This window comes from Zingiber officinale, chromosome 3B (genome assembly GCF_018446385.1).
Source record: "Zingiber officinale cultivar Zhangliang chromosome 3B, Zo_v1.1, whole genome shotgun sequence".
NCBI classification, from domain to species: domain Eukaryota; kingdom Viridiplantae; phylum Streptophyta; class Magnoliopsida; order Zingiberales; family Zingiberaceae; genus Zingiber; species Zingiber officinale.
Window position 1 is genome coordinate 10,776,505 of NC_055991.1, and position 26,690 is coordinate 10,803,194.

General features: G+C 41.7%; 2 protein-coding genes across 2 annotated transcripts; both read right to left on the bottom strand.

Annotated features, from left to right (window-relative positions):
- Positions 1–2,283: 2,283 nt before the first annotated feature.
- On the bottom strand, positions 2,284–3,753 carry LOC122054675 (uncharacterized membrane protein At1g16860-like). The gene is made up of 4 exons (XM_042616115.1): positions 3,049–3,753; positions 2,885–3,007; positions 2,620–2,816; positions 2,284–2,482 (listed from the first exon to the last, which is right to left on the bottom strand). Exons 1-4 carry the CDS (start codon positions 3,751–3,753, stop codon positions 2,284–2,286), a joined length of 1,224 nt encoding a protein of 407 aa, XP_042472049.1.
- Positions 3,754–13,590: 9,837 nt separating this feature from the next.
- Positions 13,591–15,313, bottom strand: LOC121968071 (GDSL esterase/lipase At4g26790-like). Its single transcript, XM_042518583.1, has 3 exons — positions 14,844–15,313; positions 14,243–14,735; positions 13,591–14,010 (listed from the first exon to the last, which is right to left on the bottom strand). Exons 1-3 carry the CDS (start codon positions 15,201–15,203, stop codon positions 13,817–13,819), a joined length of 1,047 nt encoding a protein of 348 aa, XP_042374517.1. The 5' UTR covers positions 15,204–15,313; the 3' UTR covers positions 13,591–13,816.
- Between the last annotated feature and the right edge of the window lie 11,377 nt (positions 15,314–26,690).

Genomic DNA, 26,690 nt, shown 5'->3' on the forward strand with positions numbered 1-26,690 from the left:
ATGGCCACTTGATACCAGACACGTGGATGCACGGGAATTTTTTTTATCGGAAACTTTATTTCGGGTACTGATTCAAAGTTTACCCAAATGGGCTTTCAATTATCTGGTTGCCGAGTTGCGGACTTTCATGGGCCAGCCAATGGAGATAAAAATGCGTATTACGCGTGACCATAACAAACACTTGATGTTTTTAGTGGTGGAGCCATGTTGCAGCGAGGCGCCCAGCGAGAACTAGAAATCCCTAGAAACAAACACACGGCGCTGGCGCATTCCTCACGCGTGGTGTTTAGAAGCTTATTAAAAAATTCGGGAGAAATATTAAACTCGGTTCACTATCCATATGTTTTGGGAAAAATAACTCATTGGCCTTATGTTTTATATTAAAGAAATATTTTATTTCTATTTTAAAAATATTTTTATTTTATTATTATTGGTAAAATAATTTCAACCATGTCAGACCAAACTAGGCTCACTCGTTCACACCTCTATGAGCAACAAAGTGATCTGACTCGATAATTTTACATACATAGAATATAAAACACAGTTTTTTTTTCCTTTTTGTAACTACTTGGGGAGCTAGAGAGCGAATTTAGATCTCATTGAATTGATTGCACAATGAAAATTTGAATAAATTGATAACACAAGGTAAATTAGATCGGTTTTACTTGATTTATTACCTCCCACGATGATTATATCTAAAGTCTAGTCCTAACATTATTATCACTATCTTTCTCTTTTTGAAAGATCCTTTGAATCGGGAGGTAGAGAAGATTTTTATAATTTATTTCTACACAAGTAATACAAATAAAAAAATTTAAAAATAGAAATAAATAATATAAATAAAATACATTACAATATTTAATCTTGAATACATTTCGTTGATCTAAAAATATACCAATACTTCATTCTTAAACTCTCAAGAACCATTTGTCTTTCTATCTTTCACGAAATCCTCTTTTTATATGATTATTGTTGGGCCAATTTTTATTTATCAATCGATTGATTTTACACATCAATTGATTGTTCCACTATAGATTCAAACGTTGCTATGACTTGTCAACTTAACTGCTCCATCCATTTCAACATTTGTCGACTACCTATTACCATCAATCGACTCCTGTTTGATTAGTCGAATCTCACAGTCAAATTTTGAACTTTTTGTTTGCTTGAATAGTATCATCACACGATTAATATATTTTATCTATTGACTAATCATGATTTTTTCTAATCGATTTCTAAAAATTCTATTCGTTGATGCAGTGACATTAGTCGATTGATCAAATCCATCAAATGATAATACTGTAGCAAATTATCGTTCACAATTACTATAGCAAATTACTGTAATACAATAACTATAACAAACTCTAAAAATATCTCAAATTTTAATTTTGAGATTTAGAGTTTATCAATCAATCAATACACTCTATTAGTCAATTAATACTTATGTTTTAGCCTTAATTCTCATATTACCTATTATCCGATTGTCTTCAATCTATCATAACTTTCTTTGTTTAGCATTCGGTTAAAAACTTTTTATTGTTTAGTATTCAATCAACTTTGACTTGTCGAGATTTCATCGTTATCTAACATCTTATTAACCTTGACTTATCGAGACTTATCATTCTTTGACATCTGATCGACCTTAATCTGTCAAGATTTCATCGTTGCTTAGCATCTTATCAATCTTGACCTACCACAACTTTAAGTATCATATCAACTCCTTCTCGGACTTCTGATCCTCAAATGTCCAATCAACCATGATTCAGTAGGACTTTCCTTTTACATAACTCAAACTCAAACCATGCCGGTCACTAATTCTAACATCTCTAGAAGATTAGAAATACATTGAATTTCTAAATGACATCATGAACTTCATTTCCCTACAAATCACAATTGCAATTTTAAAAATTTCCAAAAAAAAAAAACCCCTTCAATTAAATACCTCTCCCTCTATCTGGTATTTATTTACTTTCTTTTTAATTTTTCTATGATCTAAATTTTATAATTTTAAATAAATGAGATTAGCATTACACGGTGAAAAATCTAAAGTCCTAAATTTACAAATCACCCAATTGCTCAGTTTTTAATTTTTATTTTTTTAAACTAACAAGACAAAAAGTACTATTAATCTTTGATTTAGTACTTTGTCTTGAATACAATATCATTCATTTATACACAATCAAACTGTACAACCACGCTCGATTTAGTTTAATTTGTCTTTGATTACTAGTTAATGATTAGATCATTAATAACATTAATAACGTTTGAAGATTGTATATGAGTTCAGACTCGATATATCACCTCGTCTGAACTTTCTTTTCCAATTAGGATAAGGCCTCTCACCAAGAAGGGGAACAAGCACCTCCACCACTTGAATCCCGTAGACAGAAGATCCGAATCCGAAGGCGGATCCACAATCAACAATTCCTTGTTCGTCCTCAGGACGCCAATCACACTCGCACCATCACCTTCTCTGATGTAACTATATATCGAAACCACGTACAAACACATTCATCACTAAAGATATATGCCAATTAAACCCTTTAATTAAACCCTTCGATATCGCTATAATCTCTAGCTAGCTAGCTAGTACTGAAATTAACTTTGTGTCTGCCTTACCATTTTTCGAGGCGCAACTGATTTTGTATCGCTAGGTTATGCTCCTTCCGCCATGGCCGCGTTTTCTCCTCGCTGTTGATTTCCAAGACCGTTGCAGCTGATTCAACGAAAGGAGTAACTTTGGCTCCATGGCCTGCTCGCACCAGAAATCTCATCCCTGAAGTTGAGTCTGATATGTAGAAATCTGCTACGAGTTTCTGCGAAGGAATTAATATATACTGAGAATTCAACCGTATTACTTCTTTATTCTATATATTTTAATAACCTCTGAGCTTTTCAGTCTCCATCTTCTTCTTCTCCTCGCGTACAATTGAGTGGACGCATAAACGCACCTACAAATCCCCTCCTCGCGGGATGTTTCAAGAGGAATACTTCCACACGTCACGTGCTGCATGCATGACAACAATTCACGTAACGAGTTATAATTACGGAGTTAGAGATCCTCTGTCCCAAAACACGATGTGTCCAGTGTTTTCTGGGACAGGTTAAATCGTGACGTAAGAACAGCGCCTGAAAAAGCAGTGAACTTGCCCCGGTGATCTTGACCAGTTGCCCGATTGGGAGATCGGTCGGGCCATTGAAGGGGTAGTCGGGGAGACTCCTTATGGATCTCTCCACTTCCTTCGCTCCCATCGCACGGTTCCAGATCGCCACCGCCCCCACCAAGGCGGACGCGGCCGCAACCGCTGTCAGAAGTTCCGGCCGCCCTGCCACCCCCAAGAGAATCCCGCCGAACCCAAGCCCTACCGAGAGCACCGCGGCCACCAGCCACATCCACGCCCTCGGCACCCCGTATTCGAACGTATCCCCCTCCACCACCGACACCGTCACCGCTCCCCCCTGCCTCGCCCTCAGACGGGAAGAGTCGCCGGAGACGATGAGGCCGGTGGTCGGGATCGGAGACGGAGTGTGCGGGGTTCTCTTTGGCCCGGAAGAGTGAGCCGACCGGGATCCCGCAGCGGAGGTGGAATATTCCACCGAGGGGATGCCGAACATCTTGGCGAATTCGCCGGAGTTCTTGGCGTCGCCGGAAGTGTAGGGACTCGTGCACGACGAACTCGTTTCCCGACCCCTCGGAGGCGTCGGCGGCGGACCGGAGACGAGCATGCCGTTGCCCAACTGGTGATGCGCCATCGTTCGCCCCGGAGACACCGTTGCCGCCCCTTCAACAGAGTCATCCAATTCAAATAAAGAAACGACGGTCGACTGATCGCGGCCGTCCACTTGGCGATCGGAAGAGAGGAGGGAGCGGGTTACGTGCGGGTGTAAGAGACCCGGGGTGGACGTAAAGGAGAGAGCGGATCAGGCGCGTCGAGAGGGGAATGGACGGCTGATGATGGGCTTGGTGGAGTGACCTGGCAGGTTCGATGGCGACGCCAGCACGTCAGCACGTGGTCGGCTGTTGGAGACGGAGCACGCGTTCGTGGCGTGCGGTGGGCACACAAGCGAACTCGGATGGACGGTGATCATTGGTGGATGGCCCTGAACGGACGGTCGAGATGAGGGAGATGTGGAACGGCGTCTCGATGCAGATAAAAGAATATAAATCTCAATGTTTATGTTCGGCTTATGTCCTCCTAAACTCAATTAAGAAGACATTAATTTATTAATTGACTATTTTAATAAACTTTAGAAAATGTATAAATGAGATGCTATAAATATTTAACATATAAACAATACATTTTGACGGTTACTATAATGCATTAAGTATCCATTCTACAAGTGGTAGTTTGCTTTCTCTGTCTAATATTATAAGTGATATTTATATAAGATCACACTTAACGATTTTTTAACATTTATTATATCCCAAACTTATCCAATAATATTCTAACCCAATTTTCGTTCCCTTGTACACACACCCAAAGAAAATGGCATTCTAAAATGCAAACATAGTTGAGACTATAAGAATTATGCTCAACCAAAATAATTATGGGAGAGAAGTCATTCTCGCTAGTACCTATCTTGTTAATAGACTTCCTTTATCCATACTAAACACGAATACTCTATTGCATAAATTATACACCAAAGAACTCAATTTGCATTTTATTTGCCATAAGAACTAGACAAGTTGTCCTTGCCATCGACCATTGTTGACACATGTTAGTTGTTGGTGCAACCTTAGGTCAAGGTTGACCTGGTTGACCTGACTCGAGTTGACCTGACTCGAGTTGTATTTTGATGTTTGACTTAGGAAGATTGTTGGTGCAACCTTAGGTCAAGGTTGACCTAGTTGAGTTGCATGTTGATGTTTGACACTCGTGGAAGAGTTGTATTCTTGATATGGGACAAGAATAGATGTTTGGGAGATTATTGGTGCAACCTTAGGTCAAGGTTGACCTGGTTGACCTGATTCGAGAAAAAGTCCAAGTATGGAGACTTGGCAACGGAAAAGTCCAAGCAGGGAGCTTGGCACTAGAAAAGTCCAAGCAGGGAGCTTGGCACGCGAAAAGTCCAAGTATGGAGACTTGGCACGGGAAAAGTCCAAGTATGGAGACTTGGCACTGGAAAAGTCCAAGTATGGAGACTTGGCACGGAAAAGTCCTAACTGGGATGTTAGGCAGTGTGGAAAGTCCTGGTGAGTGAAGCCAGGCATTCGGGAAAATCCTGGTGAGTGAAGCCAGGTGAAAATCCTAGTGAGTGAAGCTAGGTGAATGAGAAAGTCCTAACTGGGATGTTAGGCAGTTGAAAAGTCCTGGTGAGTGAAGCCAGGCAGTTGTGGAAATCCTGGTGAGTGAAGCCAGGTGAAAACCCTAGTGAGTGAAGCTAGGTGAAAGTCCCGTGAGTGAAGCCGGGCAGGAAAATCCAGATGGATCAAGGGTGATCGGACATCGGTGATGGGAAGTCCAAGTAGGTCATAGGAGTGACCGGATACTTGGCACGGAGAGAAAAGTCTAAGTGGGTCAAAGGGATTGACCGGACACTTAGCGGAGAGTCCTAGCAAGTTAAGGGAGTGACCGGATGCTAGGCGCGATGTACCAACAGTCAAGATTGACCGGATGTTGGTTTGGACTTGGTTTGGGCGAAACCATGAGTCGGATCGATCCGGTGATCGATCCAGTGATAAGAATATTCTCGATCGGCCGGTGACCGATCGAGTCGATCGAGACGCAGAGAGGTGGGATCGATGCGTGGACCGATCATGGCTGATCGGTCCACAGGCCGATCAGGAACAAAAAGTTGGGCACTTTCGTGGAGCATCTGATCGGTCTAGGGACCGATCAGCCAGGGCCTGATCGGTCCCGGACCGATCGAAGGGTTCTGGACCGATCGGGGAGCCTGATCGGTCCACGATTCGACCGCTGAGTCACAACGGTCGCTCCGCCTTCTCCGCCGGCTTCGTCTTCTTCGCAAGTTATAAAAGGAGATCAAGGCTTTGGTGCTTCTTCTTCTTCCTTCTTTTCTTCTCTTCGTGAAGATTTGTGGGCTGCGATAAGAGCTCTGTTGAGTTCCTCCCGAAAGCTTCGCGTGAGCTTCTCGATTGGAACAATTGCTGCTGTTAGGGTTTTGAAGCTGCCGCTTCATCCGACTCGAATCGACGAGAAAGCAAGATTGGTAGAGTGCTTGTGTATTCTTATTGTATTTCTTGCTTATTCTTTGTACTTGTACTCCTGTTTGCTGTTGCAAACAAGTGTGGCGAGGTTTCTCCACCCAGAAGGAGTGTTTTTATTAGCCGGTTTTCCGGGGACTCATCCACCGACGGATTGATTGGGTTCGTCCACCTTACGGACACGCCGAGGAGTAGGAGCATCATCTCCGAACCTCGTACATCGCTGTGTTAAGGTTTGATATTCTTCCTTTCGTTTCTAGTTTATTTTTCCGCTGCGCTAACGAATTGTAGGAAGAAACGAGCGATTTGGGACGGCTATTCACACCCCCCTCTCTAGCCGAGTACGTAGGATCCTAACAAGTGGTATCAGAGCGAGGTCGCTCTTCGTTGGATCAACACCCGGGGGAGCACGAGCTAGAGAATGGAACGATTTGGAGAGGACATCACGATTCCACCATTCTACGATCGCGACGACTTCGCGTATTGGAAGGTAAGAATGAAATATTTTCTTATGACTAATCTTGAGAATTGGAGGTGTGTGCAATTAGGTTTTACTCCTCTATTGGATAAAGAAGGAGAACTTTTGGAGAAGAAGAAGTGGACGAAGGAGCAAATCCACCAATCAACCATCAATGATGAGGTAACGAAAATCATTGAATTTTCTTTACCTAATGATGTTTTGTGTAGGATAGGTGGATATAACGATGCCAAGGAGTTGTGGAACAACTTGGCCAAGTTCCATGAGGGAAGCTCCACTTCAAGTCATGAAGAGGAGTCAAGTGAGCCAAGTAGCTCACATCATGGAGAAGAGGAATTAGAAGTTGAGGGCTACTCAACATCTAAGGAAGAAGAGGAGGAGAGTTCTTCTTCAAGAATGGAGCAAGAGGAAGAAGCTTCTACCTCCGAAAGAGATGAAGAAGAAAGTCTTCATCCATCCTCAACCCTAGGTAACTCAAGCATTTCAATTTCAAATAAATTACACATAATGTGCTTTGAGTGTAGGGAGTATGGACATTACAAGAGTAAATGTCCAAAGAGGGTTAGAAAGACTCCACCGGCGCCAAAGGTCAAGGAACCCGGAGTCCCAACACGCAAAGGCAAGGAACACGTGGTGTGCTTCCAATGCAAGCGAAGGGGACATTATCGGAGCCAATGTCCGAAGGGGAGTCAATCTCACAAGGACAAGAGATCGAGCACATGTATAGGGGGAGCTAGGGCAAACCCTAAGGTAATCTCTAAGGCACATTCTTGCAATACTAGTAGGATGCATGCTAGTAGCCTTATTGCTATTGTCAAGAATGATAAGCATGTTAATTATAGAAATCGATACACATGCTTAGGAGCCAAACATGTTAACCTAGATAAGGATAACTCTAGGAATGCTAACCCTAGGATTAACACTTCTAAGGTTAAGGAAAACCTAGGTAGAAACCCTAAATCAACTAGACACATGCCTAGGAACACCTCAAGAAAGAATGACAAATCAAAACTTGAGGTATTAGAGAGGGAAAATCAAGTCTTGAGGTCAAGACTTGATAATTTAGAAAAGACCCTTAAAAACATGGAGAAGTCATCTCTAGGGTTTAAGGGTCAAAAACCAATGTCCAAGGACAAGAAAGGTTTGGGTCACAAACCTAAGTCCCAAATGGTCAAGCCCACCTATCATAATGTTCCATTCGATTATGGAACAAGACCTAGGGCTAGGGAGACCAACACCAAGGTCACAAGGGGAGTCACCCCTAGAGTTGATCTTGATGAGACCCAAATGACCAAGGCTTCAAAGCCTAAGAGGGTCATTAGGAGGGTTGCTAGGGAAGTCATCCCTAGTGAATATTTAGTGAACCCAATGAGCTCACATAGGTATTGGGTTCCTAGGAGCATCTTCTCTACCCCATAAATGGGTTAGAGAGTGTCAACTCCAATAAGAAGGGTAGTTAACCCAACTTTGAGGAAATTGACACTCAAGGAGCATTTTCAAGGTTTTGTGAACCTTTGAAAATGAAATGGAATTATCATTTACTCCTTGGAAGAGTAAAATGTGCCATTATGGAAAAGAATGATCTTATTTGGCACAATTTAAGAAAACCTAGAGAAACACCATAATTGGGATTTTGGTTTTCTCTTAGGGATATATGGGCAATCTAGGGTTAGATTTTAAGTTAGCTAAGGCTAAGGATACTTAGATAGGGAATTTAGGTATTTTATTTGTGCTAACTTGCCATGATTGGTTGTCATATGCCATGCCATGACATCATATTTAGTTTATTATCATTTGAAATATCATGATAATGCTTAGGCTAGTTTATATGTCATGCTTTATTTAAGTTTTCAAACTTTATGCCATGACATCATGACATTGGCACATGTTTTTACTTATGATATCATTATATGCCATGTCATCATCTCTTGCATTATAATCAATGAAATTGATTTAAGGACAAACATATAATTTGATATTGAGATCAAATTGGTGTTTAGAAAATGCATGAGAACTTAGCCTAAGTTGACCTTAACCCATATCTCACATCAAATTGACTTGAATGTGGTTTGATACACCTTAGATGTGTGTGAGATATTAGGATCATGAGTTAGGATCAAGGTGCATAGTTCTTGTACCTAGATGAGACTAATTCAAGAAGGAGGATCATAGGGAAAGCTTGTGTACAAGTCATGTACATCTAGCCCTAAGATTATGGTCCTAAATTCAAATGGTTTTAAAAGTATTTTAAAATTGATTTGAAAAACCTTGATGAAGCTTTCCTAGTGATAACATTCATCATTGAACATTGTGATACAAAGTTGAGTTAAACTTTGAACTATTTCAAAGTTTTTGAACTTTGTATCAAGATTGAAAAATAGAAACTATTTTCATAGAAAACTATTTTTCCTTGATAGAATATGGTATGAGGAATGTATTCTCAAAATTTCACAATTTTTCAAATTTTCTGGAATTTGTTGTGAGTTTCTGAATTTCGGGAGCGAAGAAATCAGAAACCGCCTGATCCAAGGCTGGATCGGTCACTGGACCGATCCAGGGAAGGCTGGATCGGTCTGGGGACCGATCCAGAGGGGTCCTGATCGGTCCGGTGACCGATCAGGTGTGCTGAACTTGCTGAATTTCGACTGTGGTCTGAAATTTCAGGTGTGGGAGTTGAGTTTCGGGTTTCTAAAGGTTTGAAACTCTCCAAGACATTGTTGGTGCAATGGTCAAGGGGGAGTTGACCTTTAGGGAGAGTTTTACCTATTAGTCAAGGGGGAGTTGACTTTTATGGGGAGTTTTTACTCCTTAAGATTTTTTAGGTTTAGTGATATGGGATTATCACTAAGTTGATTGTTGAGTTTAGTATCAAGGGGGAAATTAAGAGTTTCAATGAAAGGTATGAGACTTTCATTAGGAAGAAACTCTTGACCTTGATACCCTCCTTTTTCCTTTTTGATATGTGTCAAAAAGGGGAGAGTGTTCATTGGAGAATTATTGGAGAACCCAAGTTAGGTTATCGGTTTAACCTAAGCTAGGGGAAGAATGTCAAGGAATGTTCAAGGAAGAACATTGGAATTCTTTTTGATGTGTGTCAAAAAGGGGGAGAATTATTGGAGAACTCAAGTTAGGTTATCGGGTTAACCTAAGGGGAAAATGTCCAGAGAATGTTCAAGGAAAGAACATTGGACATTGGAAGATGGTTGGAAAACCTAAGTTAGGTTATCGGGTTAACCTAACTTGATTATGGGTTTTGTCAAACATCAAAAAGGGGGAGATTGTTGGTGCAACCTTAGGTCAAGGTTGACCTGGTTGACCTGACTCGAGTTGACCTGACTCGAGTTGTATTTTGATGTTTGACTTAGGAAGATTGTTGGTGCAACCTTAGGTCAAGGTTGACCTAGTTGAGTTGCATGTTGATGTTTGACACTCGTGGAAGAGTTGTATTCTTGATATGGGACAAGAATAGATGTTTGGGAGATTATTGGTGCAACCTTAGGTCAAGGTTGACCTGGTTGACCTGATTCGAGAAAAAGTCCAAGTATGGAGACTTGGCAACGGAAAAGTCCAAGCAGGGAGCTTGGCACTAGAAAAGTCCAAGCAGGGAGCTTGGCACGCGAAAAGTCCAAGTATGGAGACTTGGCACGGGAAAAGTCCAAGTATGGAGACTTGGCACTGGAAAAGTCCAAGTATGGAGACTTGGCACGGAAAAGTCCTAACTGGGATGTTAGGCAGTGTGGAAAGTCCTGGTGAGTGAAGCCAGGCATTCGGGAAAATCCTGGTGAGTGAAGCCAGGTGAAAATCCTAGTGAGTGAAGCTAGGTGAATGAGAAAGTCCTAACTGGGATGTTAGGCAGTTGAAAAGTCCCGGTGAGTGAAGCCAGGTGGAAATCCTGGTGAGTGAAGCGGGGAAAAGGAAAAAGCTAGGTAGATCCTGGTGAGTGAAGCCGGGCAAGGGAAAATCCAGATGGATCAAGGGTGATCGGACATCTGGTGATGGGAAGTCCAAGTAGGTCATAGGAGTGACCGGATACTTGGTACGGAGAGAAAAGTCTAAGTGGGTCAAAGGGATTGACCGGACACTTAGCGGAGAGTCCTAGCAGGTTAAGGGAGTGACCGGATGCTAGGCGCAATGTACCAACAGGTCAAGATTGACCGGATGTTGGTTTGGACTTGGTTTGGGCGAAAACCATGAGCTGGATCGATCTGGTGATCGGTCTGGGGACCGATCAGCATGAAGCCTGATCGGTCTCCACGACCGATCAGAGACGCAGCCGAGAGAGGTGGGATCGGTCTGTGGACCGATCCAGCTGTGGCCTGATCGGTCCACAGACCGATCAGGAAACGAACAGAAAGTTGGGCACTTTCTGTGGAGCAATCTGATCGGTCTAGGGACCGATCAGCCCAGGGCCTGATCGGTCCCCAGACCGATCAGAAGGGTTCTGGACCGATCAGGGTGGAGCCTGATCGGTCCACGATTCGACCGTTGAGTCACAACGGGTCGCTCCGTCTTCTCCGCTGGCTTCTGTCTTCGCTGTGCAGGTTCGCAGGTTATAAAAGGAGATCAAGGCTTTGGTGCTTCTTCTTCTTCCTTCTTTTCTTCTCTGCTGCTGAAGATTTGTGGGCTGCGATAAGAGCTCTGTTGAGTTCCTCCCGAAAGCTTCGCGTGAGCTTCCTCGACTGGAACAGCTGTTGCTGTTAGGGTTTTTGAAGCTGCTGCTTCATCCGGACTCCAGTCGACGAGAAAGCAAGATTGGTAGAGTGCTTGTGTATTCTTATTGTATTTCTTGCTTATTCTTTGTACTTGTACTCCTGTTTGCTGTTGCAAACAAGTGTGGCGAGGTTTCTCCACCCAGAAGGAGTGTTTTTATTAGCCGGTTTTCCGGGGACTCATCCACCGACGGATTGATTGGGTTCGTCCACCTTACGGACACGCCGAGGAGTAGGAGCATCATCTCCGAACCTCGTACATCGCTGTGTTAAGGTTTGATATTCTTCCTTTCGTTTCTAGTTTATTTTTCCGCTGCGCTAACGAATTGTAGGAAGAAACGAGCGATTTGGGGCGGCTATTCACACCCCCCTCTCTAGCCGAGTACGTAGGATCCTAACATTAGTGACCTCAACAACACTTAAGTTGATGATTCTTTTGTATTGTTGTTGTCGCCTTCACCAAAATATCTCACAAGAACTCAGTTACCTAGAAGGCTAGAATTCAATACAAGGTTATGAAACTTCTGTTACATTGCAACTCTTCTTTTTGAATATACATCTACTTTTAACGAGGTTTCTAGTGGTCTTGTCGGACAGAAAGCCTATTGAAGAAACTTTGACACTATTTGCTAGATTTAGCACTATCTGAACATCTATCATCTTTGTTTGTTTCCATAGATGGTTGCTCTATTAAGGTTTTTAAAAATGACTTCTTAAATAAACATGAAGCCGCCTCTTGGAACTGCTCACCTCTCACATAACTCTCGCGTCAAGGGACATATAACTATTCTTCTCCTTTTCGATCGATTCATGTAAAAATACCCTTAATATGCTGATCCTATCTTAAAATTGGAGACGGCGTGCTTAATAGGTGGATGCGGTGTTGACTGGGCGAAGACCTCTGAATTGAATCAAAGACTCTTGGCTGGTGCGCTAAGCTCCCTGCACACACTTAAACGAGCCAACTGAACATCAGCATCAAAAATCAGAGAAGAGATCCCTGGCGGAGACCTTCCGACGCTCAAGTTAGTATATCGCCTAGGCGGGAAGTAGAACAATAGAAATGAATAACAAGATGCACACAGTACAATGTATCAAGAATGCATACCTTTTCATCATAGAGGATCCCGTGTTTATATATTGCCTCTATGACCTCTGCAGACTACAGTCATGAGATGACAAAAAATGTCGGGTGTCAAAAGTTATCGCGCAGTGGAATATATGCATCCTGGAAAGAGTATAGCCAGTCCGAGGAATCTTCCGCTACCCGTGTGCACCCATTTGGTAATTGACGCTATCAATGAGACGGTTGAAAGAATATGTGATCATAATATGTCGGCTAAGGGGGAATATAATTACCTTCAAGGAAGGTTCCCTGCATTATCACAGAGGAATATTATCTGACAAATAGTTGTTATTCTCTAACAAGTTGTTAGGATTCTTTGACAATGTGGTTCCCTGAGCATATCTTGACCGGGAGTTGCCTTGTTCGGCTACATGTTATGGCGAATAATGAATGAAACCTTGAGTTTTATAAGATTGCTCAGCACTTGGCACTGCCCTAATATAGATGTGGTAATGCTTGAAATCTGAGTGAAATATTTACCGCCCTGTTCATAGGGATGACCCAAACATCTATCATGGAGATTTGAGTGAAATACCGCCTTGTCCTTAGGGATGCCTGAACATCTGTTATGGTTCTGGAGATCTGAGTGAAATACCGTCTTGTCCTTAGGGATGCTCGAACATCTGTCATGGTTAAGGAAATCTGAGTGAAATACCGCCCTATCCTTAGAAATACCCGAACATCTGTTATGGTTTGGCAGATTTGAGTGAAATGCCGCTTTGTCCTTAGGAATGCCTGAATATCTGTTATGGTTATGGAGATCTAAGTGAAATGTCGTCTTGTCCTTAGGGATGTCCGAACATCTATTATGATTCTGGGTATACCCATAGAGACGGGCCCCTCGAACTCGAAGGTTTTATGGCCTTTTTGCCGTATGCAGGTCTACTCACCTTCTGGAGAATGGGAAACTAAGTCTCGAGGGATCGAACAAACCTTCCGGTTAGACGTCCTCACAATTGGAGACTGATTCCTATTAAGTGAAGTAATATCTCAAGTCATTCAACTCCAATTGAGCTATTAAGACCTACCTAACAACATATAGGTCTGGGATGATCGTTTCTCAAAAAAAATTGATTCTTAGGCCAACCGTCCTTGAATTGAGGTCCTTAGTATTAGATGAGATGCTCAGCTCTATCCAAAGGTGAACCCTTGACCGCTAACTCTCTTTGACTTAGACCTCCATCTCAGTTGACTTTGCCTTACATGTCAACCCTCGAGGTTTTCATTTACCATCCCATATCATATGTCATCCAACCTTTCCATATCAAATGACCAAAGAAAAAAACACTAAAACAACCTAAATTGAATTGAAGTTGTAACCATTGATACAATATACATCAAATGAACTCAGCCAAACTGGTCTTCAGCGTTTGCTCGGCCATGATCCGGTTGATTTTCTCGGTGGGGTGAAATGCGTCCCAAAAGATATAACTGTTTGCATCAGGGCAAGTCAAATCATTCCACTGGTTGCACAGGTACCCCATTTCAAACAGCCCCGTAGCGCAACACCCCGCAATCACGTTCTCGATCCCTACGATCAAAATGCTCCCGCACATTAGATCTCGTTTTCTTGTTGGTAATCTTTTCGAATCTATTAATTTCGGAGATGATTGATTCAGTGCCAGCATTTTCTGAAATTCGAATCATTAACCACCGTTTGAAGAATCTAACCGTTTCACCTGGTCCCGGGGTATTTTTTCCCCCCTTATTTTTGTTTGTGAAGATGAAATGGACTAGTAGAACAATTTTGGTAAATACGTTACCGTAGGTGGAGGGATTCGCAATGATGCGGAGCAAGCCGTCGTAGACCGGGGCGTACCTCAGGCGGAACCCCGGCAGCGTCGCGCACAGCCGCCGGATCAACGCCTGAAGCTTGACGTTGAAGTCCCTCGCCGCCTTGTTGTACTCCTCGTTGCAGCCGCCGCCGGCGAGCGCGTTGGTGGTCCGCTCGAGCGGCAGGCAGCCGATGGCGCCGAGGCTGGTGAAGGAAATCTTGCGCGCCCCCAGGTGGTAGATCGCCCGCAAGAACTCCTCCGCCCGGTCGATCAGGAAGTCCTCGTACTCCTCCACCGTGAACTGCCGGTACCGGCCGGTCACGAGCAGGAAGTAGTTCTCCAAGAAGTCGTTGGTGCCGATGCTGACGATGTACACCGCCTCGTGGATGATGTACCTCGCCTGCGCCTGCCCGGCGTATCGCCGGAGCCGCCGATGGTACTCCTTGAAATATTCCACCTCCTTCCATAAGGGAATCACGGACTAAATTGCAACGGAAACAAACAAATGCGTCAGAATTAGTGATTAATTAATTGGTAAATTCGATTCTAAATTGTCTTGCTGATTGCGACCGCTGCAGAGGAGACTTACAAGCACGTCGGAGGTCGCATTGTCAAGGCCGGTGCCGGCGGAGGCGAAGCAGACGCCCCTGGCGAAGTCCTTGATGGAGTATTCAGGGTCGAGGTAGGCCGGGACGAGTGGCGGCAGTCCGAGGGCCTCGGAGATGAAGTCGGGAGCGAGTCGGCCGTTGCAGAAGCGCCCGGTGGGGCGGCCGCCGACGAAGTCGCGGCCGTAGGGCCGAAAGTTGCTCTTCAAGACGGTGCTGATCTGGTTGTTGTTCCCGGTGTCGACGGTGGAGTCGCCGAAGACGATGACGGCGGGGATGCGGGCGGAGGCGACGGCAGAACAGGGGAGGCAGAGGAGGAGGAGAAGGAGGAAAGGAATCCCCATAGTCTCGGCTGCCGGCCGGCTACAAAAAAAGGAAAGATGGTCCGGCGATGGAGAGATGTAGCTTTAGATTTGGTTCCGTTTGGTTTGACGATCATTGAATAAATATGCGTCGTCAATTGGGGAAGTTGAGGAATTGATTGAGAGTATTTATTGTTATCGATGGCACTGTTCTTCAAGGGCATGCATGACCCTCCGTAGAACAAAATTCAATTATTGTTCATTGATTGAGTGGCATCCCTTCGTAGCTTGCTCAAGCTGGATGCAGCTTTCCTGGAGACAACGTCATCTGGCTCAAACGCAACTAACCTTTCAGCTATTGAAGCTGGAATTCACTTCTCTCAATTTGGAGATTGGGATCTCTGAGGTTTTATTGTGATCGCTCTCCCAGCGTCCCGGAATTCGTTCAGTGTCCTGGAACTGAAGAAAGAGAGGTCTTCTGTTAGATGGTGTATATATTTACTCTGCTCTTTATGATCGTTCTACTGAATCCTGTGTGATCTGATCACCTACGGTTTTTTCATCTCCTTCCCTAATTCAATTTTGATGGTGAAATGGTTAAACTAAGGCGTGAGTTTCGATCCAAAGGAATGATCTTGAGCACCAATTTATCGACAGTGTTTTATTAAATTAATACAAAATGCATAGGCCTTCGAAAAGGCCATAAACCTATTTCAGTAGTTCCACAGTTCTTCAGCACACCATAAGCCAAGCTTAAATTAATTGATATGACCAATTTAAATTTAATCTAATTAAAATAGTTAAATGAATTCAAATCCATCAAACCCCATAAATATTCTATTGTTCTCCCGAACCTTTAGGCCCCTTCATTAATTATCATAATAAAAAACAACAAATCCGCCACCTAAATTAGGTAAGCACGGGAGTTAACATCATAGTGCAGCAACTATAAATCATATTTATTACCAAGTGCATATGATACGGTGCATATTTTATGGAGTCAGTATAATGATGTGATTATAAGTCAATATCACAAGAGAGTCAGAAGTCAAGCTGACATGAAGGTCAGAAAGGTCAGAAGTCAAGTCTCCGTGGTTGGTTAGCAGTCAAGCTGAGGTGGAGAGCAGAGAGGTCAAAAGTCAAGCTTACGTGGGCGAAGTCAAAGTCTCAACTGACGGGACGGTTAAAGGAGGGGAGTATAAGACCAGCCCTGATAGTGGGCAATAAATGGGCCCGCGGGCCAGAAATAGCTGAGGATTGAGACTACAAGTTAATTAAAGGTCGGGTTACAGACCTGACGTGCAGGTCGGGACATCCAAGTCATAAATAGCAGCGAATAATAAACGGGTTTGAACACAGACCCAGCGTATAGGTCGGGATGTCCAAGTCAAGGATCAAAGGTCTGGCACAGACCCAGCGTGCAGGTCGGGACATCTAAGTCGAGGATCAAAGGTCTGGCACAGACCCAGCGTGCAGGTCGGGACATCCAAGCCAATGATCAAAGGTCTGGACACAGACCCAACGTGCAGTTCGGAACATCCAAGTTATGGATAGCAGCAAATAGAAAACGGGTCTGGACACAGACCCAACGTGTAGGTCGGGACATCCAAGCCATGGATAGCAGCAAATAGTAAACGGGTTTGGACACAAACCCAGCGTATAGGTCGGGATGTCCAAGTCAAGGATCAAAGGTCTGGCACAGATTCAGCGTGCAGGTCGGGACATCCAAGCCAAGGATCAAAGGTCTGGACACAGACTCAACGTGCAGGTCGGGACATCCAAGCCAAGGATCACAGGTCTGGACACAGACCCAGTGTGTGGGTCGGGACATCCAAGCTAAGGATCACAGGTCTGGACAAAGACTTGACGTGCATGTCGGAACGTACAAGCCATGGATAATAACATATAGAAACAGGTCGGACGCGCAGATCGGGAGGCACATGCCATGGATAATAACAAATAGAATCAGGTCGGGGGTACAAATCTCGAACCACAGACTCGTCATCCAAACACTATAAGACAAATAAACCAAGGAATCATAACAGCTTGCCAGAGAATGTCGGGGAATAATAAGCCTGTCAAGGAATATTCTCACAGTCACAACTCACTATCCCTTTTGATTCCATCGCCAGCCTATGAAAAGGGGCCACCTGTCATCCACCGCCAGACACCACCTGACAGCCGACATTCCCTGACACCCGTCAGACCCAGAAACTTTCGTTGCAGTATAAAAAGGGATGCTTTGTCTCTTTCGCAGGTACACTCACTCGTCATTTCTCACTAGTCTTTACTTTTCGTCTTTTCTCTATGATTTCTGGAGAAAAAGTACCTGACTTGAGCGTCGGAGGGCCTGACTCGAAGACTTTTTCCCTGGTTTCTGGTCTCTAACGACTGGTGGATTGGTCTGAGTGTGCGCAGAGCAACAGTGTCATCGTCCTGGTCATTTATCGCCTTCGGCCGCCCGTGTGAACTTTTCCAGGAGGGTACCCTGTAGATCCAGCGTTTCAACGATTCTTCGTCAACTTTCCGCACAATAAGACCCGCCCTCATCCAACTTAGCTTCCGGACGGGATCAATTATGATTCAAACTCAAGTCAATATTAATCAATAATATATTATAATAATAATTAGTTATATTTATTTTCATAAAAAAAATAGATCCATTAAGATAACGTCTCTTAGTGTCGACGAATATAGCGAAGATAAATTTTAAGTCGTTAATTCTTAAAAATTTACGTTAGAGATACCCTTCGTGTACCATCTGCACAATGGCAGTTATATTTATTTTCATGGTGCCATGTAGTTAGGTAAAATATTTTAAAAATTTTTAATAAAGAGTTCAAATCTCAGTTAGCAACAAGGTTAATCCACCTTTGCCCCAGGTCGCGGTGAAATGCGATAAATCTTAAATAATTGCTCAAGTATCTATTGTTCCAGTATGATAAAAAAAATTCTAGAATGTTGACTGTGAGGAGCCGTTTATGTTTTTAAATTTGCATAATGGTGGGTATGCGAGGCCGATCTGTCCATCTCCCACGCTAGTTAGACCGAAAGGCCATCTAAATTATCAAAAACCATTTCTAGCTCAAGTCAAAATGTTAACGTCTAACTTTACTTTTGGACAGTTCGGATCGTCTGCACCACAAATCCCTGCTCCATCCCTGCACCACAAATCCCATATAAAATGTTATCACGTGAACAGCACGTGAGCTCGTGCTGGACCACAAACTCATGCGAAACGCAATCCCTAGCCTCTCCATCGTCCCGCGATCGCGACAGTCGCCGGTTTACCTACTAAAACGAAGAGGAGGAGGAGGAGCCCTAACCTCACGCCGGCGACGGAAGCCTCTCTCTACCACAGCAGTCCCGACGGCGGAAAACCTTCACGCCCACATATTTCCCAACCCTAACCCCTCGCGTCCCCGACGGCGCGCGGCGTCCGCGACGGCCTCCAACGGCCCCGACTCACGCAGAAATCCAACTGAGGTCCAGCCCTGCCCGGCGACCAGCGACACCCAAGCTCTGCCGCCCTGATTTCAACTGTTGGTACATCTTTTGAGCTTTCCTCAGTGTCATCTTTCCTTTAGGGAACTATATGGTACAATTGATCAGCTTGCTATATCAGCTTTCCTTCAGTGTCAGCTATTATCAGATGGCACTCCAAAAAGAAAATTGATCAGCTTGCTATATACGTATCTATATGTGTTTGTTGCATGTTTATATTGCTATATGTGTTTGTTGCATGCACATGAAAGTTTTGACAAAGAAAATGCTGCACAGATGCAGTACTCAGTGCACAAAAATGCTGCACAGATACAGTATTCAGTGCACATAAGTATGGACATTTGATACCTATTTTGGTTCTCGTTAATAACTATTCTTGGTGGGATCTGGAGCATTTGATAACTAAATAGAAGTGCAGTAATTTGACATAAAATTGTTGTTTTTATATGCTTCTTTTGTGTTAATTTTTTTTCCATAATCCATTCGATTTTATAGGATCAAAGTAATTATCATGGAGGGTGAATCTACAAGTTGTCGTCGTTTGAATTTTGAAGGAAATGAGGATATTCACGAAGGTAACTTTGATGTTATTGATGAAGGTAATAAGAATCATATTGGGAATGTATTGAGCTTCATTATATGAAAGTTTCCTTTTTAGTCATTTTGCTTTGTTTGTTTGATTGTATAGGCTTGAATATTGAAACAGATTTGGATATACCACAAATAGGAATGGAATTTGAGACAGAAGAATATGCATATCAATTTTATTTGGCATATGCTAAAAAGGTTGGATTTGGTGTAAGGAAAGGTAGAATCCATAAGGATGAATCGGGTAAATTACTTGATAGGATTTTTTGTTGTTGTGCCCAAGGTAAAAGAGGAAAAGACAAACGAGATCTTTATGTCAAAGCAAGTCGTGATGAAACAAGGTTTGGTTGTGACGCTAAGATGAAGATTTGTAATCGGAAAAAAAGCAAGTTTACTGTGGTACAGTTTGTTAAAGAGCATAATCATTATCTCTCAAGTCCAAACAAAACACATCTCTATAGAAGTCATAGGAATATATCTTCTTCTGCAGCGATACAGATTGAGATGGCTAGTGATGTGGGAATTCCCCCAAAAGCATCTCATGATCTTATGGTGAGGCAAGTTGGTGGGAGGGAGAATTTAGGATTTATTCCTGTGGATTATAAAAACTACTTGCGATCCAAAAGAACAATAAATATGAGAATTGGGGATACAGGGGGTGTATTGGAATATCTGCAGAAAATGCAGTTCGATGATCCTAATTTTTTTTTATGCTATCCAAGTTGATGAAGATGATTTGATTACTAATATTTTTTGGTCTGATGCTAAGATGAGAGCTGATTATGCTAATTTTGGAGATGTTGTTTGCTTTGACACAACCTACAGAAAGAACAATGAAGGTCGACCAATTGCATTGTTTGTAGGTGTTAATCATCATAAACAATCTATACTTTTTGGCGCCGCTTTATTATATGATGAAACCAGTTTGACTTTTGAGTGGTTATTTGATACATTAACTAGAGCTATGGGTGAGAAAAAGCCAACTACTATTCTTACAGATCAAGATGCAGCAATGGCAAAGGCGTTAGCTTCCAGATGGCCTGAAACACATCATCGTTTGTGCATTTGGCATATTTATCAAAATGCTGCCATACATTTGAGTGGAGTTTTTTCTATGTTTAGAGACTTTGCTAAAGATTTTTCCTCATGTATATATGATTTTGATGAAGAGGAAGATTTTATTTCAGCATGGAACATGATGTTAACCAAATATGCACTTGAAGACAATGATTGGTTGAGGCGCATGTACAACATCAAGGAAAAATGGGCTTTAGTATATGGACGACAAATGTTTTGTGCGGATATGACTACAACCCAAAGAAGTGAGAGCATGAATAGTATTGTGAAAAAGTATGTCACTTATAAACACAAGTTTTTAGACTTCTTCAGTCACTTCCAAAGACTCCTTGATGATCGTCGATATGAGGAATTAAAAGCTGATTTCAAATCAAATACAACTATTCCCTATTTAATGTTTCCAATTGAGATTCTAAAGCATGCTAGTGAAATTTATACTCCTGAGGTATACAAGTGTTTTCAACAGGAATGGTGCTTATCTCATGATTCTAATCTAGAAATTTGTGAGGATGTTGATACATTTACAAAATATAAAGTTACTCCTCACAAAAAGAAAAACCATCATATAGTTACACTTGATAAGAAGTGTGAAAAAATTGAGTGTAGCTGTAGAAAATATGAATTTGTTGAAATTTTGTGTTCTCATATTCTGAAAATATTTACATGGAAAAATATCATGAAGATCCCAAGTGATTATGTATTGAAAAGGTGGACAAGAAAAGCAAAAATTGGATATTTTGGAGTTAATGATTCAATGACTAACAATGCTAGTTTGGATCCAAAAGTACTTCAAAACATGCGTTACAAAGAGTTGTGTGGGTTGAATGTTCAATTGGTTACCAAGGCAGCAGAAAGGGATGACACTTACATGTTTGTTAAAGATGCTATGTTGAGCTTGTGTAAGATAGTGGATGATAAGTTACAAGGTAATGCATCAAATGTCCAACAAACAAATGTGAGCCAAGCATCCTGGGAATTTGATTATGGTGAAGGGAACTCTACTGGAGTGAAAGGAATTAAAATGAAAAAAAAAACAGTGTCAGGTAAGAGGTTGAAAGGTGGGTTGGAGAAAATTTCAAGGAAAAGAAAAGCAGCGAGGAAAACAAATCAAACTTCAACAATTGTAATGGTTTCTATTCCATAACTTTGCAAATTTTGTTTATTTGGTATTATTTGTTGTAACTTAAATCATTCTATTTTTTTATAACACAGGGTGTAGATCAAAGTATTTCCACCGTGGGCAACGTACAATGTGATCGGATCATTCATCAAGTTGGTATTTAATTTACTTATGTTAATCTAAGATAATTTATTTTATAGCTATCTAAGATTGTATTTTATTTTTTTGTTTTAGCCTATAAATTCTGTGTCAACAATTGGTAGCTCTGTTGCTAGTTTCAATATGAGTGAGACTCAATTTCCACCATTATTGTCATCACAACTTTCTCAGGTATATATACATCTTAGTTATCACAAGTTTTTTTAATTCTGATTGAAATTTATAATAGATACTGTTGCATTGGTGGGTGATATTGGTAAGCAATAATGACATGTTTAGACAAAAATCAAGAATATAATGATAAAATCAGAGAGACCTAAATCATGTTTAATCTCAGTCATGTAGAAGTTGAGGTCAGGATTGGAATAATACAAGTTTCGACTGGAATTATACATGTTTAATCCCATGAAAATCATCCCTACTGGAATTATTGTTTCGACTTCCTAATAGTTTACAGTTGTTTACTGTTATAGGTGCAATTCCCATTTGTGCAGTTTGCTGGACCACCTCCTGCGGCCTCGTCCCCTTAGACATCAACGATCTCATTTGGGTATGCATAATGTTTTTTTCGTTCTACTTTATAATATATAACTTGCGATTTGACTGACTGCATGCTGATTAGTGATATCTAATTGTGAATCTGTATTTTGTCATTGCTAGCTTGCAATTGAATGTGGAGTTGGTATTGATGTTCTTGTACTATGTTTTGTCGATAAGAAGGATAAAAGCTTGCCGATGGATTCTCTCGTGCTCCTTTTGCCGTTGTTGTGGTAAGTTTCTTTGATCAAGCATGCCTTATTTGCAATTTCGTGAGTACTTGTCAATGCCCAGTATGCCTTATTTTTATTGCACATACCCTAAAAAAAAAATAACAGGTTCTTACATCTGATAATATTATCTGATCCCATTTCCATCCTGCTTCTGTAGGCTATGTCTGGAGTTTTGCTAGCGTGCATACCTCTGGGATAACTATTCTTTTTCCACCGAAAAAGAAAGACAATATTATAGGCCATGTCTGGAGTTTTGCTGGCGTGTTATATTTTTTGTTATGTCTTGTTGGTGAACAGATATTAGAATATGAAGGTAGCATATACTTCTTTAACTGATAGTTTGCTGTTGGAATTTATTGTTGCAGTTAGTTTTAATGTATTTTTTTTTTACAATAAGTGTATCATGATTCACTTTAACTGATAGTTTGTTGTTGGAATTTGTTTTTGGACATAAATTTGCCCTATTTTTGGACATATATTCACTGCATCATGAAGCGGTGTTTTGCAATACTTTTGGTTTGTTGTTATCCTGATCATGTCCATGGGAATACAATTTGTCACAAACGTTTTCCCCTTTGATTTTCCTTATTTTTCAATAACTCCCTAGGGAACTTAACAAGCTTTATCGTTAAGAATTAACAAGCTTTAATGCGGTGAAGATGTGTGTGGATGGAACCTGGAAGAAGATCTTAGGGAACTTAACAAGCTTTATCTAAATACTAGAAGTGATTGAGGCACAAAATGAGTTGTGCCACTGGATTGGTCAGCCGACCGATCCAGTCGCGAACAGAGAGTTAGCCTCTGATTATGGATCGGTTAGCCGACCGATCCAAGTGCGAACAGTGAGCACCGAAGCTCACTGATCGGTCAGCCGACCGATCAGTGTGCTCCTGGATCGGTCGGTAGACCGATCTAGCCGCATACAGAAGCGATGTAGCGTATGGATCGGTCAGCCGACCGATCCAGGTGCGAACAGTGAGCACCGAAGCTCACTGATCGGTCAGCCACCCGATCAGTGTGCTCCTGGATCGGTCGGTAGACCGATCCAGCCGCATACAGAAGCGATGTAGCGTATGGATCGGTCAGCCGACCGATCCAGGTGCGAACAGTGAGCACCGAAGCTCACTGATCGGTCAGCCGACCGATCAGTGTGCTCCTGGATCGGTCGGTAGACCGATCCAGCCGCATACAGAAGAGATGTAGCGTATGGATCTGTCAGCCGACCGATCCAGGTGTGAACAGTGAACACCGAAGCTCACTGATCGGTCAGCCAAGGGGCTTCCTTAATGCATTAGAGGTAGTCAAGGAATAAAAGACATTTTTAATGCCAGCATCCATAAGAAGTGAATTGATGCCCAGAAGTCTTTCGGTAGTTGGTGATACGGTGAGGACAAATCATTTGTAGCAAAAGTTGATTTGGTAGACAATAATTTTGTACAGAAAATAATAAAATCTCTGGAAGGAGCTTTCCCTCAACCAAACACACGAGCAGATGTTTCCTGGATAATATTAGTTTTCCTACTAAATTTCAGCTAATCCTAATAGATATAATGCGCATGCCTCTCCTTTGTCTCTTCAGCACGTTAAAAATATGCAACCGAGTTCCTTTCCATTTCATTTCATGATAATCCAAGTGAGGTGGTTTCTATTTGCTGCCATTCGTAGTTGTGGCTTTGGATGAAAGCAAAAGTAAAATAAGGACTTCAAATTTTAACACTTGATGGTTCAAAGGACTCCATTAAGAATAATTGGGAAGTATCACAAATCTCCCAAAACCTTAACAAGTTGAGGGGAACTTTGGTGGATGAGAATAGAAATATGGTAGGGAATTTGATGCACCATAATAGTTAAATACTGCCATATCAATATAATTAATTGTATCAATACTGCAAATCCAATATATCAATACAATCACCAATGATCTATTAGATACCTTTGCAACATAAATGCTGAATTATCACTGGTTTGACAATTAAAAGGCTACAGTTGTGAAAATGGTTGGAAGCACACATGTCTGATCAACCAACTTCTCTATTTGGTATAATTCCGACCAAAACAAAAGTCCTTATGTAATGGCATGTCAAGTATAAAATAGTTCAACAAAACATATCATCTGTATGCAGCGCATAAAACTGGTAATATAATAAGCAAAAACAACAAACAAAAGTAGATGAGGAGTTCTGATTTCATGGCTATAGCTCTGATGCATGTATAAATTCAATTAGGCCAGAAAGTTTCTCTCATAAGTTTTAAGAGCTGAGAGGAAGGAAGCCCATTGGCACTCCACAAAGAAAATTCCTCTCAAACCAATCAGATGCAATAAGAATAATATTGGAATGTCGATCAGATGCAATAAGAATCTGAAGAGCCACATCATCATGCACACGAAGGATAAGAGATGAGAACTAAGTCCCAAAAGAAGAACAACACAAAATAAATCATTACAATATTTCCAAATCATTATATCACATGTTCCACAACATCCATCTTAACAAAAAAAAAAACAATTATCCTATGACATTACAACACCAACATTAGTCAACACTAATTAACCACCTGACCTAATAAACCACATTACAACCTTCAGCTAGTTCTTACAAACAGTTAATCTGTCATATTACAACAACAACATTACTTAACATTAATTAACAAGACCGAACTAACAAAGTAATAAGGTAAACAGCCAAAAGAGTCAGATTCACTATAACTAATATCCAGACCATTGATGGTACATTTTGAATTTCCTAGATTATGTCCACGAGAAGCAATGGGTTCACTACCTAACCTTGACTCTATTTTTCGTAATCTTCCATGACATATTTCACTGCTGTCTTCATCAGACAAAGTATCGGCTACCACCCACTTTTGCCAGCCATGTTCCCCACATCGATAGTACCTTCTTCCGGGATTTTTGGTCGATCTTGAAACACATACCATTGTTCTTCGTCCGCAATCCCTGCATGGTACATGTTCAAATTTTGTATTTTCGATGGAGTTGTAACTTGCTGATGCCATGAAATACCAACCTATTAAGCAAACGAGAATTACTTTAGATTGCCATATGATAATATAGCACAATATAAAGATGTTAAATATAGCCTGGAGATGCACAATAATATAGCACAATATACAGATACGTATATAGCAAGCTGATCAATTTTATTTTTGGAGTGCCATCTGATAATAGCACAATATAAACATGCCCAACAGTTCAAACAAATGAGGGCTACATTTTGCTTTTTTGTAATCTTTAGATTGATGTATCATGTAGGAGTTTAATCAACAAAATTCAACATCAAATCTGAAACTCAATATTAAAGGAAGTGCAGCGAACGCTGAGGAACGCTCAAACTTTGTTTTTTGGTCCGGATGAATACTGCATATGTGCAACATTTTGGTCCAGATGAATACTGCATCTGTGCAGTATGCAACAAACTCAACAAACTCAACATCTAACCTATTATAGTTCCCTAAAGGAAAGATGACACTGAGGAAAGCTCAAAAGATGTACCAACAGTTAAAATCAGGGCGGCAGAGCTTGGGTGTCGCTGGTCGCCGGGCAGGGCTGGACCTCAGTTGGATTTCTGCGTGAGTCGGGGCCGTTGGAGGCCGTCGCGGACGCCGCGCGCCGTCGGGGACGCGAGGGGTTAGGGTTGGGAAATATGTGGGCGTGAAGGTTTTCCGCCGTCGGGACTGCTATGGTAGAGAGAGGCTTCCGTTGCCGGCGTGAGGTTAGGGCTCCTCCTCCTCCTCTTCGTTTTAGCCGCTAAACCGGCGACTGTCGCGATCGCGGGACGATGGAGAGGCTAGGGATTGCGTTTCGCATGAGTTTGTGGTCCAGCACGAGCTCACGTGCTGTTCACGTGATAACATTTTATATGGGATTTGTGGTGCAGGGATGGAGCAGGGATTTGTGGTGCAGACGATCCGAACTGACTTTTGGAGACAATATGTCATGGTTAGACCTGGCAGTTGCTAGGACGTTATTATTAAATAGATAACGAAATGTCAGCTGAGGATGGGCCTTCCAGCTGATTGTCTAGATTACTATTGTAAATCAATCGAGTCGGCTCACGAGTATTTTGAGTCGATTCGAAAAATATTCGATTCATATTCGAATTTATCGAATTCAAGCTGAACTTAAATCTGTTTGAATTTTTTTCGAACCAAATTCAAATTATATCGTAACTGCTCACGAGTATTAATATTTATTAATATAAATTAAATATATATTAAATAAATAAATTTAGAATTTTTCGAACTTATTTTCAAAAAATAATTCGAATACTTCGTAAATATATTTAAATATTT